The sequence below is a fragment of the Littorina saxatilis genome, linkage group LG2 (assembly GCF_037325665.1).
Source record: "Littorina saxatilis isolate snail1 linkage group LG2, US_GU_Lsax_2.0, whole genome shotgun sequence".
In the NCBI taxonomy this organism is placed as follows: domain Eukaryota; kingdom Metazoa; phylum Mollusca; class Gastropoda; order Littorinimorpha; family Littorinidae; genus Littorina; species Littorina saxatilis.
In genome coordinates, this window is record NC_090246.1 from 17,835,192 (window position 1) to 17,854,388 (window position 19,197).

The window sequence follows — 19,197 nt, forward strand, 5'->3', positions numbered from 1 at the left end:
AGATGAGCTTCGAAACCTCTTACAAAAACCTGTACAAAAGTTGGTCCCTCTGTTGTACTAACTACTTGACAATTGGCCAAATTGGGAAATCTAGAAGTACATGGATTTCCCCGGGGCCAAGGGGGAAAAAACCCCAAAAGATAAAGTAAAACAAAATCAGCGAGGACTGTCTGTTTTCAATTCTGTGAAAAAAGTGGATCTTCAATATCTGAGAAACAAACAGACATAAGCACTCTAAATGCATACGTCATGTGCAACAAGAGTAAGAGAGATGTGCGGAACCAAGCTCCCGGCATCTGATAGAATAACAAGCATTGAAATAAACAAGCGACTGTTGAGTCATTCTCAATAATAAGAAAAACAATGACCATGAACTGAATCCTGTATCATCATCGTTCCACTATTGTAAACGTGCTCGTCACAAGCATTCAGACAGGCCGCAATGTGATCAGGCGATTAAATGCCCGATAATACAATCCACTACAATTAAACCCCTGTTTTACGACCTCTAATAGCCTGATAAAATAGATACCATTTGGGAAGGAGTCTTACAAGGGGGGTACATTGAGGTACACATACAGATGTTTAAACAACAAATCTGGGGCCTACAAAAACCCCTATGGCCTTAAAAAAGTAAGCCTGAAAACTGTGGAGGTAGGGTCTTAAAAAAAGTGGGGTTCCACTGTACTTTAATGATAACGGCGTGACTATCAGGGTTTAACGTCCTCTTGGACCAACTGGTCTATATTGAGACAGGTATTGGTAATACGTTGAAGATATGGTGTGATACTTTGATTCGAACAAGCCCGCTGTGGCTGTCTTCTTCGACACACCAGCATTGGGTTTGTCTCGTCAAAGTATCGAAATACGATCATGATAATCGGAGACGAGAGATGATGCATGCTTTCCAAGCCCTGAGACTTTCGCTGTGAACGTGGGGTCTTTTTCGTGCGCATGTGTGCACACGGGGGTGTTCGGACACCGAAGAGAGTCTGCACAAAGTTGACTCTAAGAAATAAATCTCTCGCCGAACGTGGGGATCGAACCCACGCTGATAGCGACCAACTGGCTACAAAGTCAGCGCGCTACCAACTGAGCTACGTCCCCGCCCCAATGATAATGGGAGGGCCAGGTCCACACCGTGCTTCCTTCCTGACCTCCACCCCTTCATTCTCATGATTCACACCCGACAACTTCTTGTGACAAAGAGATAGGCATACTGGTGTAACCTTACCCCAAACAGTGTATCCAGCTGGGTCTAAAAAAATTCAGGTGGTTATTGAACTGGCAACACGGGAGCACTTACTTAAACTTCTCCGGTCCTCACATCAAATACATAGAGAAGAAGGGGATTCTGTTGAAGTAATGAGCACCACCGAAAACCATATTGGAGTGGAGATATAACTACAGACCTTATACTCTGAGGTCTGTTTGAGAATTCTATTTTGACCAAGAGGAGGGCCCCAAAGGGTTTAAAATCGTGATCGTGATTGGCATTTTTTTACCTTTCTGTGACCGTGATTGCCGAAATTTCCATTTCTGTGATCGTGATGGGACTTTGCCCGTGATCCGTGATGACAAAAAAAATCAAGTCTCGTGATTGTGATTGTCATTTGTTTTCGTGATTGTGATGGGCATTATTGCAAAGCATTTTATTTTCAACGTACATTTTTCACAGCTGTATCACTCTATGATCCTCTATTCGTCAAGGTGTTTGTGATCGTGAAAACAAAAATCAAGGTAACTGTGATCGTGACATCTAAAATTTCCCTTCCCGTGATCGTGATGATACCCCCCCTTTGGGGCCCTCCAAGAGAATGACAGCGAATTTGGGCGTGTAAATGTGTGAGAAGTATCAAGGTTAAAACATGTCGACACGGCTCCAGGTCCGCCCTGCTACACTTAATACTCGGGGCCAGGTACATTCTCTTCAAACTCTGCCATCTTCAGCTTCCAAACTCAAGTATGTTCGATTCTTCAGCATAAAGCCAAGTAAGTGTTTAAAACGTTTTTCTGTGGTTTATTTTTATATGTTCAGCGTTGTTTTTATTTGTTTAATATTTTTTTTACCAGTTGTATTATTGTTCATAGTAGCTTGTTCATCCACAGAGGTAAGCTACGTGTGGTTGTTGCCCAGTTATCAAATTATCAAGTTATCAGTTATTATTGTTATCTCTGTACATTTGAAATGATAAATATGTATTAAACGCACTGCATACTAATGTAATGTTCAAGCACGTATATTCGAGGGTCTCCCGCTTCACAAGATCTCTGTCATGTCCTGGCAATATGTGACCCTCCACCACGAAATGAGTCGCATGTCACCTTTGCATGATTTTCATATTTTTACATTTTTCTAAAGAGTTTTTTATGCTCTATCCAGTGGTGAAAACCGTTTTAGAAAAGAGCGAAAACTGTTTGAGTTATAAGCCTGTGACTAAGGTGACCCTCACACTGTTACCAGACACTCCCCGGATTTTTATTAAGCCCAGCGCAGAACCGCGCGAGGTGACATGCGACTCATTTCGTGGTGGAGGGTCACATATGTGTCTGCTCTGAAGAGCTTAAGATTACTGTCAGGTGGCAAAGAGACAACTAGCTCTCAGATGTGATTACTTGATGATGACTGATGTTTTCACGGCCTCCTGTGATGATGAACAAATCTTGTTGTACTTGTACGTACTCGTATAGTGAAAAGGAAAGGGAGCATAACTATAAGCATTTTCATTAAAGGCAGTGTGGATCTGCGCGCAGTACTTTTCCATATTTTCGTCTCTCCTGCAAATACCGAACATCGTCGAGAACAAACCATACAGTACACATCTGATAAAACAAAACGAACACAGGCTAAACAAATAAAATACTAAGGTACTAAACCTTACACATATAGGCTTATCTTGGGACTGTTGCACGCATGAAGTAAATAATGTCTGCATATTAATGATTGTCTGGACGAGTGTATGCGAAGATATAAGTTACACCCAGCTCAAGAATGTGAAGTCCCTGTCGGCTGAAGGATACATGTCACCTTTCACACTCCCGTCGCGATATAACCTTCGTGGTTGAAAACGACGTTAAACACCAAATAAAGAAAGAAAGAAAGACCTTTCACACTACAGCAGGTGTAAACAGAAGGCGTGTAGATCATGCCCCTACTCAGCTCTTTGATGTCGCTTCTTTGTACGTGTCAAGTTCCGTATGACCAACAGGCATGTAGCTGTTCAAGACACACTCCTTCCCCTGCAAGAGATTATTTTTTCCCCATGCAAGCGATATTGTGTACAACCACAGATCTGTCCAGACTTTTGCGTACGGAAGCATCATCCTTCAAATCGGACACATACAAGAATGACAGCATGGCTGCTTTCTGTGCAAAGTGGTAATTTTTGGTATGGATTTATTTCTTAAAGGCCACTGTCAATGGGTCCGAGGAGAATTTATTGTTTGGAGAAAAATCCCACTCTGCAGCGGAAGAAGTAGTCAGGATGTTGAATTTTGGTATGTACGCGTTTCACGTGCAGTCATCGACGACAGGGCGTCAGTACGGGAACACCTGCGCAGGACGTCAGTGGTGTACGCCAAGAAGTCTCCGCCCAGTGCACGCAGCAAGCTGGGACAGAAGCAGGTCACTCAGCTCCGCCTCAACGACTGGGACCGCTACAACTGGACATTGCCCTCTCTCGCTAACGGTGGTCAGCTTCATCACACATGTACCAGACCACGGCTAGGACCCCGGGAAGTTCCGCTCTCTTTACGGTAACAGACTTCTTTATCCCGGATATAACTCTGGCAGGTTTGTTATGTGCCGTGGAAGAGTTGTATTCCTTGAACGTGAGGCAAGATTAAAACAAGCCGATAGCGTCACATAGAACAACGAGCTCCGATGTGCATGTTTGAAAAGAAAACTTCACTGCGGACACTGCATTTTGACGTTCTTCCGCAGCGAATTAAAACCATTCCGTGTTAGTTCCGAACATCCTCTTTTGACACGTAGGCTGATAAGTGTTGTCTTTGTTGGTTATGAAAAAACAAACAGAAAACAAATTGTTGCAAGATGTATCAGTCCTTCTGACAGGGAAATTATAGGCTGCGGGACAAACAAACAAAACAAGAAATTCCTCCGAGGTAGGAAAAACACCCCCGTTGGTCAAAGGGAAATAACCATTCTCACTGCCACCAACTGAGAAGGTTATTTCCCTTTGACCATTAATATGTCCCTCTATAAGTCCTTGTAGAATCTTAATCCACCAATAACTCCCTCACCGTGTGTTTGACTGGTCCCAATTTTTGTAAGGACCGTCTCAGGAATGTATAGAACCTGTTCACCAAGTTTGGTGACGATCGGTCCGTTCATTCTTGAGATCTATATGCGAACACAAACAAACAAACAAACACATGGAGCGAATCCTATACACACCCCTATACCGGGGGTGTAAAAAGATAAAAAGATAAAATTAAAAAAAGATGAGTAAAGCTATCCTTGCATGAGTAAACGTTATGCATACTTTCGTACACATCATTCTGCTCCAAGCCGAGCTATGGAAAGGGCAATAGAACTTATTCTATTCATAGATTAGATTTTATTTTTTATTATAGGTCTTTAGAGAATTGTTATATATGAAGTCTTATATCGCGCGCGTATCTCCAGACTCGGACTCAAGGCGCAGGGATCTATTTATGCCGTGTGAGATGGAATTTTTTACACAATACATCACGCATTCACATCGACCAGCAGATCGCAGCCATTTCGGCGCATATCCTACTTTTCACGGCCTATTATTCCAAGTCACACGGGTATTTTGGTGGACATTTTTTATCTGTGCCTGTACAATTTTGCCAGGAAAGACCCTTTAGTCAATCGTGGGATCTTTAACGTGCACACCCCAATGTAGTGTATATTGTTATATATATAGGGGAGAAAGGTTTGTTGTAGACGTCTAAAGCTCGTTCGTTGTGTCATACAACCGAGCTTTTTGGATTATAAGTGTTTGTCTGTATACAAATCCATTTAAAAGACCGCTGGATGGAAGGTCAGTGACCGTAACGTTTTCTTTTGTCACAATAAAACGTTTCTATAACATACCTTTCTTGTTTTTTATTCTGAAGTTCGGAACGTTAGCAGTCTATTCGTTTTTTGGATTTCTTCAAAATGTTCATCAGTGACAGAGACCAGCTGCTGAGGGAGGGTGGCGATGGAGCGGAAGTCAGACCATCATTACCTCCCTTGGGTCGCTCATCTTTGGGACAACCCATGCTGAGACGCCCAACCACCCAGCAGTCGGGCAGGTAGAGTTTTCTTTTGGTGTTTACCTTACAAGGCTGCATCTTAACCTGGTTGATAGTTTGGTTACAACATGGTTTTGTTCAAGCATCTATATTATAATACACCAGTGTTGTTCTCAGGCCTGTGTCTTTTGTCATTGGCGCATTCATTTTTGATCTGACGCACTGGTCCGACCCCAGGGCCGAGATGCACGAGAAAGTTACCAACCGGATGGGAGCCAACCGCGGTGTTCAATAGGTTGAAATTGAGATTTGTTGTGATTTCAACGAATCAGACCCCGCGGTTCGTTCTCTCTCGGTTAATTTTGGGTGGCACCCACTTTCGGTTCGTGCACCTGAGCCCAGGTTAGAGATGCACGAGAAAGCTACCACCCAAACGGGAGCCAGCCGCGGAGCCGGATTGGATGAAATCACACACACACACCTCAGTTTCAACCAATCACAAACACACCTCAGTTTCAACCAATTACAAACACACCTCAGTTTCAACCAATCACAAACACACCTCAGTTTCAACCAATCACAAACACACCTCAGTTTCAACCAATAACAAACACACCTCAGTTTCAACCAATAACAAACTCACCTCAGTTTCAACCAATCACAAACACACCTCAGTTTCAACCAATCACAAACACACCTCAGTTTCAACCAATCACAAACACACCTCAGTTTCAACCAATCCGACCCCGCTGCTGGCTCCCGTCGGGGTGGGAATTTCCTCGCGCACCTCAGCCCTTGGCGGTCGACCGTCCGAAGGGTTGATATGTACGAGGTCTTCTGACAGGAAAATGTTTCTGTAGCCACGACATTTTGACCTTATGCATATCATCAGTCCAGGTCCAACTGTGACCTATTGTCCTTTGAGGCTGGGGACAACACCGATAGATAATTCACATTAAGGAATCAACAGCTTGACAAGCCACAAGCTTAGGCCAAAAAAAAAAATTGTCTGTTTAGGGTAACCCGACCGACCCTATCGATTTGGCGCCGACCCAAAAACTTTTTTTTGATTTCAAAAAAAAAAAGAAAAAAAAAAGAGGTAAAAATGCTAAAAAGATACATTTGGCGTTTCTTTCTCTCCCTTTCTCTCTGTTTTATTTATACGTTAGTTTTGAAACATGTATTCATCAAATATAAGAAGTGAATGTTCAGCCAACATAGCATTTACACAAAAAAAAAAAAAAAAAAAAAAAAAAAAAACCTACCTACCTACCGACCCTACTTTTTTTGGTCATGTTACCCTAAACAGACAATTTTTTTTCTGTTGGCCTTATTGTTTCCTGATGGTCTGTGCTGTGCCTGGTACATCACAGCAATGACAATTCCTCAAAGTGTCTTTCTGTCTTATCGTGTTCAGAACAGACACAGTTGGTGACGAGCTGCTTGACATGTTGGGAAACTACCTTGACCTCAAACCCATTTCTGACCTCGGTCAAGGTCAAAGGGGCACGGGTGGCTTGCTTGGAGGTTCGTCAACCTTTTACAGAACTCATTTCCCCCTGCTGCTGCAGAAGAAGAAATTCAATGATGATGATGACGAGCAAGGAGATAGCAAAGTTGTAAGTATCAGATTTGAACTGACGGCTGTGATGCTTCAACGGTCTAAATTAAACCATTTTGATAATATGTCTGCTATTCCAGCATTATAACCGTATTTTAATGGCAAGACTTCAGGTGCGTTTGTGAAAGATTTGTAGTATACAGGTTTCATTAGAAAGTATAAAGAGGCCTGTTCAACTGAGGAATTGATAGGCTACCTATGAGACAGTGGATTGTGTTACCCCCCGCGGGTTAGGGGGAGTCCCATATTGGTTGGGACGAGAAAGAATTTACCCGATGCTCCCCAGCATGTCGTAAGAGGCGACTATGTTAAGTCCTTTGTGCTGGAGGCTTGCATTCTCCCAGTGGGGTAATATATTGTGCTGCGTTGCAAGCCCCTGGAGCAAATTTTTGATTAGTGCTTTTGTGAACAAGAAACAATTGACAAGTGGCTCTATCCCAGCATCCCCCTTTCCTCCGTCGCGATATAACCTTGAACGGTTGAAAACGACGTTATAACACCAAATAAAGAAAGAAAGTGGATTGTGTTGAAACCACATCACAGCACCGATATTTTTCATAACTTCACTGATGGAGTTAAGCAGGTTTGAATTATTTATTTAACCATCTTGGTAACAGCTCAAGTCACCTATAACTATGTGTCATTTAAAGGCGTTGAATACTATTGCGAATGCGTTTTATCATGTTAGCAGTGCTGTTTTCGGAAACAAATTCATTCGTTCTGTAAACCTCTTGTGAGGCGGAATGGGGCTATCAGTATAGCCATGTATGCACAAAGGGGTTACGCAGAAGGCACATAACCCACGTGACCGCTGGGAAGGGAAATAACTTTGTCACATTTCCTGTTCAGGTCAGCCACCGGCAGATGATGAGTCGCCCTACCAGTGCACAGAGGAGAAGAGTTGACCTCAACAGACGCTGTGGAACCCTGGAGCGTGCGCTGACGTCACTAGAGCGTGGAGCAGACGACATGGAGGAGGGGGACCACGTGGGGGCCGAGAGGGTGTTCATCACGGAGCTGCGTCAGGACACCTTTGACCCCAGGTCGTGGCCCTGGAACGCGAAGCTATATCAATCATAAGTGAGACTTCACAGGTTTTCACGAACTTCACCGCTGTGGGAGGACGACAACATTTTTTTGGGGGGGCGGTGTGCCGATTGCAGGGAGAACGACAGAATACTCACTGTGGAAACGATTCAAGATTGATGTAATTTTTCTCGTCTCGCACTGTCGTTTTAAGGTCCCACAGTTGAAGAGAACACGTTGACATGCAGACGAATACCACAGTTGTGTCTGTTCTTTGCTGAAGGCAGAGCTTTCTTTGTCTTCTTATCATGTTATGCCACCAGTGACGTGTGTGTGTGTGTGTGTGTGATTGGTGGTGGTGGTGGTGGTGGTGTGTGTGTGTGTGTGTGTGTGTGTGATTGGTGGTGGTGTGTGTGTGTGTGTGATTGGTGTGTGTGTGTGATTGGTGTGTGTGCATATGTGTGAGTGTGTGTGTGTGGTGTGTGTGTGTGTGCAGGGCCGGACTACCGGGGGGGGGGGGGGGGGGTTATGCCGGGGGTTGCGCAACCCAACCCCCCCCCCCCTAGTGACATGTACCTCACTTATTTAATTACATTTAGTCAAGTTTTGACTAAATGTTTTAACATAGAGGGGGAATCGAGACGAGAGTCGTGGTGTGTGTGTGTGTGTGTGTGTGTGTGTGTACGTGTGTGTGTGTGTCAGTCTGTCTGTGCGTGTGTGTGTGTAGAGCGATTCAGAGTAAACTACTGGACCGATCTTTATGAAATTTTACATGAGAGTTCCTGGGTATGATATCGATAAATGTCTTTGATGACGTCATATCCGGCTTTTTGTAAAAGTTGAGGCGGCACTGTCACACCTTCATTTTTCAATCAAATTGATTACAATTTTTGGCAAAGCAATCTTCGACGAAGGCCGGACTTCGGTATTGCATTTTCAGGATGGAGGCTTAAACATTTATTAATGACTTTGGTCATTAAAAATCTGAAAATTGTAATTAAAATACTTTTTTTTATAAAAACGATCCAAAATTACGTTCATTTTATTATTCATGTTCTGATTCCAAAAACATATAAATATGTTATATTCGGATTAAAAACAAGCTCTGAAAATTAAAAATATAACAATTTTGATTAAAATCAGATTTCCGAAATCGAGTTAAAAACAATTTCATCTTATTCCTTGTCGGTTCCTGATTCCAAAAACATAGATATGATATGTTTGGATTAAAAACACGCTCAGAAAGTTAAAACGAAGAGAGGTACAGTAAAGCGTGCTATGCAGCACAGCGAAACCGCGCTGAACAGGCTCATCAATTTTACTGCCTTTTGCATGAGCGGTGGACTACTGTCATTGTGAAAAAATGCAGTGCGTTCAGTTTCATTCTGTGAGTTCCACAGCTTGACTAAATGTAGTAATTTCGCCTTACGCGACTTGTTTTGTACTTTCAAGTCAAACAATTCCAACTGAGAGCTGTCACTGGTTCTTCAAGGCCATCATATACGGAGGTAAACATTCGACAAAAATAATGATTTTTGGTGGTTTCGATTTTTTTTTATAATAAATAATGAATCTAAAATAAGTATACAATCACGTTATGATGTCATTTTTACTAAATAACGCACGGAAAGCTGTTTTATTGAACAAAATATATGGACACTGAAGCTTTTTTTTCTCGACCGATTGATGTCATTGTCCTCTATTTTCGTTCTCATTTCACATGGCCTCCACCCCGTCCAAACCATCGTGTACATCACTATAGATCCGTCCTGGAATGGGGGTAAGAGCATCGTTCCACTGACATACATGGCACTGAGAGCAACGAGGCAGTTGAATTATGGCCTGTTTGCAAGTTGAAGCATGCTCTTACACCACTTGAAAGCCACGGCAGCTGTGTGCAGTGTGCATGTTTTCCGATGAACAGGTCAATGCACTAAATACTCGAGTGAACTACGCGGTATTTTCGATTTTCTCGCCTACAAAACAAAATTTATCTCGGTTTTAATTATACTACCAAATGGCAGAGGTATTTAGTAGTTTATGCGTATATAGTTTGAAGTCAGCTTTGACGAAATACCTGAGAAAATCTAATCTAAGTGAGCATACCCACACGCCACGTCGTTGTCCTGGGTACAAAATCGGGCGTAACAACCGTCTGGATCGGTTAACATGATCGAGAGCACGGCTAGGAGGGTACCTTGAATCTGCAGTGTGTGGCCATAGATCCAGGTCAGGTGCAAAATATCAAACCTGCCATATGACACAGAATGCCCTCCAATTCTAAGAAAGGTAAACAAACAAACAAACAAACGAACCAAACACACACACACACACACACACACACACACACACACACACGTATGCACGCAAGAATGACACACACACACACACTTGCACACTCACGTATGCACGCACAATCAAGCACGATGTGTGTCAGGAAATTCAGCAATCACGAAAACCTTGGAGATTATTGTAGATCATGTTTACATATGAATGTGCACACGTTCAAAACCACAATATACATAATGCTACAAATTAGCGCTGATTTCCTATCCTAATACATGATCACGAGATCGACCAGCATGTCGTAGGCAAGAGACAGTATTCCAAAACTTCCAAATAAAAAACATATTCCATTGTTCCCGCACTGCAGATGCACTAAAATCACAGAACATATACGATGATACAACAACAACAACAACAACAACAACAACAACAACAACAACAACAACAACAACAACAACAGGAGTGTCAGGAAGACAATTAGCGCGTTAGTTAGCTCCCAGTTTGTTTTTACAGTCTGTAAACCTTTTAATATCCAATGCCAACACCATCCATTGTGCCTTAACTATTGGGTGGCTAAATTAAACAAATGTTTGTAAAGGCAGCAAACCCTTCGTGCACTTTAAACCGCTTAATATCCAGCCACAAGAAACACATCAAGGTAAAGTTCTTGGTCGACGTGATCATTTCTATCCATGTCCTTATCGACACAAGCTTATATGAAGGGTAGCGGTCCATAGACCATCTTCCACAGCAGTAGTTTTAAGTACAACCTGCAGAATGCAGTAACGTTACTAACAACCGCTGATCTGTTTGTGAGCAGAAGACGAGGCGACAATGTACAGCTACAACATCAATATCAAAGCGCACTGCTAGTGTGTGGAACATAACATACATTTCGCCTCAGTACAGTGTTTACCAACGTCTTCGATATCTGCAAGGATGACATCTGTTTAGCCAACCCTGTGCGTGATGACGGGGGGTAGATGGTTGACACCCACCTGTCTCCCAAAGCGTTTGATAACGGGTAGGAGTCTGACACTGATCTAATCACCCCAGTGCCTTGAAATTAAGAGACAGCTGACGCCTGTCGATTCTCCAAACGCTTGGTGACGGGCAACGGGCAGCGGCCACTCGCTTATCCACCCCAATGCTTGGTGACCGAGTTGGTACCAGCAGCGTTCAGCATGAGTTCAGTGACGGGCGGCTGGTTGGCCGGAGCGATGACCAGAATGACGACATAGGCGATGACTGTGGTGAGCACGTACACGACGAACATGAGTCGGTCAACCACTGTGGCGATCTGCTGCCACTCGGCGATCATGGTGCGGGCCGCTTGCAGGTCAGAAGAGGTCGGATGAGGGTCCAGCTTCTTGTGAGATCTGCCTGGTGCCTGGTGGCTTTTCAGGATCTTGGATAGCAGCTTCCCCGAAGCACGGCGGATTATGCTTTTCGGGGGCGTTTGCGTTTGGCTGGAACTGCCAGCATTGGTGGTGCTGCGACTGGTTGCAGAGTTCGGCCTTGCAGAGCGGGACAAAAGCCTTTGAGAGACTTCGCGTTCTTCTTCCTCGTCCTCTTCGTCTTCGTATTCTTTCTCGGCGTTGTTCTTGACGCTATTGCCATTTTTCAATTGATTTGTGTTGTGACTACGCTGATCAAATTCAGTCTCTGAAGATGGACAGCTTTGTCTCCTCACCCACACTTCCTCCTCCTCTTCCCCTTCCTCTTTTGGCCTGCCGTCCACAGAATCGTCATCCTCGGCGTCGTCAGTGGTGGGGATCTGAGTGAAATGACAGCTCGTGACCACGCTGTTTCTAGCTCTCGGGTGTACTTCTCGAGTCGACTTCCTCTCGCCGAGACCTGCGAAGAACGCTGAAATGGCCGAAATTTTGTCTCGGTTGGACCCAAGCACTCCCGAGTTCTCCACACGTCCATTTTCGCGCCTCGTGACGTCAGGAGCATGGTTGACACGTGACACGTTACCGCCATTTTGGAGGTGGGTTGGGAGGAGGGCGGGGTTTTGACGGGAGGAAGAGGATGAGGACGGATTGTTTTGCCAGGTGTCGGTGTTGGTGGTACCTGATAGCCCCAAGATTTGCGCGATTCGTGGCTGTGACTTTCTCTTGATGGACACATCGTACTGACAGTGCTCCGCCTGCACAAACACGGAGAGACACATTAACCATGGATACGGTTTTTCTACATCCGGGCATCACGTAAGAGACTTTATCAACACTGTGTGCAGGACACTACGAATATTGCCTGGCTTGAGTACAAACAATACATTCAAACACAACAAATTACAATGGACAATGTGCTCACGCAATAACACACACACAAACACACACACACACACACACACACACACACACACACACACACACACACACACACACACGCACACACACATACAGAAATATCTTCCTACGCGCCCCAGTAACCAGTCGGCCAATCACTTCACCATAGAATCAATGAGTAGACTTGTGCTGCAGGTAGTTCTCACCAGATCAACCGTGGAGGCGACGAGCGGGATGTCGTTGAGCACACAGAAAGGCCTGGCCAGCCAGTGGAGGCAGACAGTGACCAGCCAGCGGGGGGCCCGTCTCATCTTCCTGCCCCGGTGGTACAGGTTGGTGACCACCACCGCCATGATCACCGACAGTGACGTCATCGTCATCACCATGCACAGGTACACACCTGTCACACAGACACACAAAAACATGATTTTTTGTTTTGATTTTTTGTTTTGTTTTTTAAATTAAGATTGTGAAACAAGACATCACCGTTTGAAGCCTATTCTCAGAAGAAAGCTGATTCACACACACACACACACACACACACACACACACACACACACACACACACACACACACACACACACACACACACACACACACACACAATAGGTAACTACACGGTGCTGGCCAGCTGAAAATATACGAAGCTCCTCACGGATCACGAACATCGAAAACAAAACAGCTTGTAGTTGATCAGTCGTTTGCCAATTTGTTCGACTAATCGATCGACAGACTGTCATATCAGACACGAATTCGAATAGTATAGAAAGTCAAACAGGTAGGCTATGCCACTGGTCACATCTCGAGATATAGCTAGCACGGATTCCCTTGGCTGCAAAAAAGATAGGGCTTTAATACCCTGCAAGAAAACATGTGAGCCTGTCTTTTGACGTAATTAGTTCACGTGCGGAACTTGATGGTAGCCTGGCCGAGGGCGACTAAAACCTACCCAGAGGCAGACCAAAATGAAATTGTAAAAAATCCGCAGTTATAACTCCTTGCATGCATAAAAGTCAATGAAACTTGGTATTTTTTCAAACGGATTTCTGCCTAAGGCATGACTGAAAACCCTAGGGGCTCCGTGCACCTGAACGTGACAGGTTCAGTAACTTTAAACCACACATACTCACCAATAAGAGGCACAGCCTCAGACGTGGCAGGGACCTCCTCAGCAATAAGCAGCATGAACATGGAGAAGGCAAGAAAGACGCTCAAGCCCAAGGTGACCTTCTCTCCGGAGACAGGGGGCAACCAGAAGGTCAAGATATTCAGCGTGGACAGCATGGCGCACGGCACGATGATGTTGAACAGGTAGAAGAAGGTGTTCCTCTTCAGGTACAGGACGTAGGTGAGGTGGGGGTGCGATACCAGCTTGCGGATACCCGCGGGGCCGCCGGGCGGGGAGAGGGCCTTGTTCATAGTAATGGACACCAGCTCCCACTCGCTGTTGTTGACGTAGGTGGAGGGATCCACCGTGAGACCGTCCGTCAGCGGCGTGTAGTCCAGCTGCCGCAGCCCGTAGATCCACGACCCGAACCGCAGCGTACAGATCTGAACGCGTAAGGTGTAGGGTGATTTTTAGAGCCAGGTATGATGGGTACAGAGATTATAGAACAACAAGTCGCGTAAGGCGAAAATACAACATTTAGTCAAGTAGCTGTCGAACTCACAGAATGAAACTGAACGCAATGCAACGCAGCAAGACCGTATACTCGTAGCATCGTCAGTCCACCGCTTACGGCAAAGGCAGTGAAATTGACAAGAAGAGCGGGGTAGTACTTGCGCTGAGAAGGATAGCACGCTTTTCTGTACCTCTCTTCGTTTTAACTTTCTGAGCGTGTTTTTAATCCAAACATAGCATATCTATATGTTTTTGGAATCAGGAATTGACAAGGAATAAGATGAAAGTGTTTTTAAATTGATTTGGAAAATTTAATTTTGATAATAATTTTTATATATTTAATTTTCAGAGCTTGTTGTTAATCCAAATATAACATATTTATATGTTTTTGGAATCAGAAAATGATGGAGAATAAGATGAACGTAAATTTGGATCGTTTTATAAAAAAAATATTTTTTTTACAATTTTCAGATTTTTAATGACCAAAGTCATTAATTAATTTTTAAGCCACCAAGCTGAAATGCAATACCGAAGTCCGGGCTTCGTCGAACATTACTTGACCAAAATTTCAACCAATTTGGTTAAAAAATGAGGGCGTGACAGTGCCGCCTCAACTTTCACGAAAAGCCGGATATGACGTCATCAAAGGTATTTATCAAAAAAATGAAAAAAACGTTCGGGGATATCATACCCAGGAACTCTCATGTCAAATTTCATAAAGATCGGTCCAGTAGTTTGGTCTGAATCGCTCTACACACACGCACACACACACACACACACACACACACACACACACACACACACACACACACACACACATACACCACGACCCTCGTCTCGATTCCCCCCTCTACGTTAAAACATTTAGTCATAACTTGACTAAATGTAAAAAGCGAGCTGAAAGGTATGGCAGAAATGACAGTTGTTTGCTTACTGATAGGCTGCAAAACATTTTGGAGTCAGAGACTACAGAAAAAGAGAGAAAGAAAGAAGGCAGGGGCCTAAAATGAAGGAGAAGAGAACGAGATGCGAAACAATATCCAAACAAAACAAACCAACAAAGAGAGAGAGAGAGAGAGAGAGAGAGAGAGAGAGAGAGAGAGAGAGAGAGAGAGAGAGAGAGAGAGAGAGAGAGAGAGAGAGAGAGAGAGAGAGAGAGAGAGAGAGAGAGAGAGAGAGAGAGAGAGAGAGAGAGAGAGAGAGAGAGAGAGAGAGAGAGAGAGAGAGAGAGAGGGTGGATATAAACAGGTTAAAGTGAGAAAAGAAGGAACTGGAGGTAAACAAGCAGAAGAAAAACAAAGATGAGAAGATTTATCGATAAGAAGCAGAGCAACCATGAAGAGATAACAATCGTCCCTGAGAATCTCCGTTCTAAATGAACACAGAACAAAATTACTGTAAATCCTGACCTGAGTGTCAAAGGGGAAGTAGGTGATCTGAACACTACACGAGGAGCGGAGGCGCAGCGGTACCGGCCACAGCACACGGCCGTTGCTCTGGATCTGAACATAGGTACCCCGCATAAACCCTGAGGTTCCTCCGTCAGCACTGCAAAATACACACACTTTGTATATTTAGAGGGCACACACACACACACACACACACACACACACACACACACACACACACACACACACACACACACACACACACACACACACCCACACACACACATGTCAGTGACAGAAAAACATTGGCTGCTTCTCTCTATACCATACAGTATGTCTTAATGAGCGCATGCATATATACATACACACGAACACGCAGACAGACAGACACACACACACACACACACACGCCCGCACGCACGCACACACACACACTGACAAACACACACACACACACACTCACACACACACACACACACACAGCCACGCATGGATTCACAACCATACACATAGAAACACAAAAACCTACTTGTTGTAGACGAATGTGTCTGGCAGCCAGACGTGCTCTGCCGGTATACGTAGAGCTCTGACATCAGTGAAATTCAACGGGTCCCACGCTAGGGCTGGGTCTATCCATGTCTGGAGTAAATATATATGTAAATATGAAAGAAAGAGGTCAATGCAAGAAAATTATTAGTTAAACGTCATCGATCCTATCACAATGCCTAAACAAAAATATCTTCAAAGATTACAACACCAGGAAGAGAGATGGCTCTTTCGGACCCTAGTTAGCGTTTGGTCTATCAGCCTAGTTCATCTGCGTGTGAAATAAACAAAAACATCTCCAAAGATTACAACAATGCCAAGAAGAGAGAAGGCTCCCTTGGACCCTAGTTAGGGTTTGGTCTATCAGCCTAGTTCATCTGCGTGTGAAATAAACAAAAACATCTCCAAAGACAACAATGCCAAGAAGAGAGAAGGCTCCCTTGGACCCTAGTTAGGGTTTTGTCTATCAGCCTAGTTCATCTGCGTGTGAAATAAACAAAAACATCTCCAAAGATTACAACAATGCCAAGAAGAGAGAAGGCTCCCTTGGACCCAAGTTAGGGTTTGGACTATTAGCGTTACAAAAAAAAAACCAAAAAAACATGAAGGCAACCAATAAGCACAAAACTTATCTTTGACACACGTATTACGAAGTGCACGTCTACACAGATCTACACAGCGTCCCCATTTTGCATTCAACACATTTCTTTTCGGAACAATTTTTTAACGACTGTACATTGCACAAAAACGTCATAGGAATCGTTTGTCAAAATTGACCCAAACGATAGCACTGAGTGAATGTTCGGAATTTCAAGAAATATGAACCAAAGAAAACTACATCTTAAACTACAAAGATATCTAATCATATGTAACGACAAGAAGATGGGTAACATCAAGCACAAGCTAAGCATACCTGATCAATGAAGACATTCGTCGTCAACACTTGTTGTCGCTCGTCCTGTACAGATAAAAACAAAACATTCCAGATTGAAAGCACCATATGTTGGTATTTTATTTTACACGCTGGGCTACACATCAAATCTATAGTCCTGTGGACTAAAGACATCAAATACTGCTGGTACTTTTTTGTGTGTTTGTTTGTTTGCTTAACGCCCAGCCGACCACGAAGGGCCATATCAGGGCGGTGCTGCTTTGACATATAACGTGCGCCACACACAAGACAGAAGTCGCAGCACAGGCTTCGTGTCTCACCCAGTCACATTATTCTGACACCGGACCAACCAGTCCTAGCACTAACCCCATAATACCAGACGCCAGGCGGAGCAGCCACTAGATTGCTAATTTTAAAGTCTTAGGTATGACCCGGCCGGGGTTCGAACCCACGACCTCCCGATCACGGGGCGGACGCCTTGCCACTAGGCCAACCGTGCCGGTCTTGTGTGATGGTCAAGTGAATGAATTTACCAGTCGATTCCAAGGACATGCCAATGTGAATTTAGGGTCCAGTTCCATCGAGAAAACAAGTGTAAGAAAACTTATGTGTTGGCCAAATGGGATATTAGAGCAACTGCTGGTATTCGTCATGGTAATCGTTCAAAATGGCCCAGCAGACTGATCTACAGAAATAGACGACCTCATATATACTTCATCGGTGTGACGATCTGGGCTGGTATGCACGAAAAAGTAACCAAGCGGGTGGTAGCCAGCCGCGGTGTTGGATTGGTTGAAAATGAGCTTTGTTTGTGATTTCAACCAATCGGACCCCGCGTGTTATCGACACGAGGTTTTGCGTATTACGGTCTGATCCTTGCAGATATAGTGAACTTTGGCCAAGAACACTAGAAGATTGACGACTCACCAGTAAAACGATCTGATTCAACCTGAGGGACAAATCACTTTGGTCAAGCCAGGGTTCGCACAGCATTTTCACCTTAAAATTTAAGGACGTTTTAAGGACCTTTTTTGAACCCTCATCCCGGTAGAGAAGTCACTTTGGTCAAGCACACTAGAAGACTGACGACTCACCAGTAAAACGATCTGATTCAAGAACACTGGATTTCAAGCACACTAGAAAACTAACGACTCACCAGCAAAACGATCTGATTCAGCCTGAGGGAGAAGGCCACGGTGAGCGGGAAGGTCTTATTGTCCACGTGCGGCATGACAGACTGCTGGTACTTGGCCATGATGGACTCGTACAGACGCTGTTCGTCCGGGACACGTCGTGCATGTTGACTGGAGTCTGCTGGCAAACAAACAAGATTGAAGAATATGTAGCAGAGATGTGCTCTGTTTGTGATGCAAGGTTTGAGGTTTCTTGGTTCTACTTTTTGGGTTGGGGGGGGGGGGGGTGGTGGTTGGGGAGGCAGGCACTCTTTCCAATATGCCACTCTGACAGACAAAGCGACATGCAGATATAGAAGATAGACATTGACCTTTTGTTTTAATTTGTTTGAGGCGGTTAATGGGGAGGGGTGGACGGAGAGGGATGCACAGGTCTTGAAAAAAAAGTCACAGCGCCTTCAACACATTCATTTAAAGCGCTGATGGGTATCCCGAGAGTTTTCGTGATAGTCAGTAAGCTTCAAGATTTAAAAAAAGAAGTTTGTATATATATTTTATTTTTTCTCACAGGGGTTCTGGAGATCGTCTATTACATCATGACAAAAACGAACAGCCAGCGCAACACCTATTTATACGGGTAGTTATACAACTGAGAAAAAGGAATAACTACCGCGGACAGTCATGCACAGCCGTCAGCAAAAAAGCGTTCATACTTATTACAGTTCAAGGCAAAAAGGAGCAGAGGAGACATCAATTTGTGCCAACAGTAACAGATGAAGCGTTTTGCGCTCGTCGTGCAAGTTTGCACACACAGTCAGCAGAAGGGAAAATAGAAAGACTGACAACACTTTCGCAGTAACAGCTGGGGAACACAGAGTGGGATGGTTAGTGGTTTTGTTATTGTCTCTCCAACAGTTACTGCTGTTCGAGACCGCCACAGCGTGAGACAGAGACAACACGTGCGGTCAGTCAAAGCACGGCTGAGCCGATCGATACGACAGCGCCGTTCCCTGAATATCGATTTCTGCAACATATCTTCGTTCGTTTGGTTGCTGCTTTTTCCGTCCCTGAATACATAATTTATATATGGCGCGTGTAAAACTGGGCCTCACGTTCTTCGTCACCGCGGACGTGCTGGTGGAGATGTATTCGTTTTTTGCTGGG

The 19,197-nt window shown here is 44.3% G+C and overlaps 2 protein-coding genes across 2 annotated transcripts in view; one reads left to right on the forward strand and one right to left on the reverse strand.

Moving 5' to 3' along the window:
* The first annotated feature begins 806 nt into the window (after positions 1-806).
* On the forward strand, positions 807-8,167 carry LOC138955889 (uncharacterized). Its single transcript, XM_070327400.1, has 5 exons — positions 807-1,992; positions 3,522-3,756; positions 5,161-5,286; positions 6,644-6,845; positions 7,697-8,167. The coding sequence occupies exons 1-5, from the start codon at positions 1,869-1,871 to the stop codon at positions 7,925-7,927; spliced, it is 918 nt and encodes a 305-aa protein (XP_070183501.1). The 5' UTR covers positions 807-1,868; the 3' UTR covers positions 7,928-8,167.
* Positions 8,168-10,333: 2,166 nt separating this feature from the next.
* Positions 10,334-19,197, reverse strand: part of LOC138958362 (acetylcholine receptor subunit alpha-L1-like) — an 11,048-nt gene continuing 2,184 nt past the window's right edge. The window contains exons 2-8 of the mRNA XM_070329479.1: positions 18,057-18,211; positions 16,922-16,966; positions 15,992-16,101; positions 15,484-15,622; positions 13,584-14,004; positions 12,660-12,853; positions 10,334-12,311 (exon numbers count right to left, since the gene is read on the reverse strand). Coding sequence (XP_070185580.1) covers positions 11,295-12,311; positions 12,660-12,853; positions 13,584-14,004; positions 15,484-15,622; positions 15,992-16,101; positions 16,922-16,966; positions 18,057-18,211 — 2,081 coding nt within the window. The 3' untranslated portion in view covers positions 10,334-11,294. The remainder of the gene's footprint in view (positions 12,312-12,659; positions 12,854-13,583; positions 14,005-15,483; positions 15,623-15,991; positions 16,102-16,921; positions 16,967-18,056; positions 18,212-19,197) is intronic.

Coding starts and splice junctions, on each gene's coding strand:
- LOC138955889 (XM_070327400.1), top strand. CDS start 1,869: ATGTCGACACGGCTCCAGGTCCGCCCTGCTACACTTAATACTCGGGGC. Junction 3,757..5,160: donor GAAGTTCCGCTCTCTTTACG/GTAACAGACTTC, acceptor AATGTTCATCAG/TGACAGAGACCAGCTGCTGA. Junction 5,287..6,643: donor ACCACCCAGCAGTCGGGCAG/GTAGAGTTTTCT, acceptor TATCGTGTTCAG/AACAGACACAGTTGGTGACG.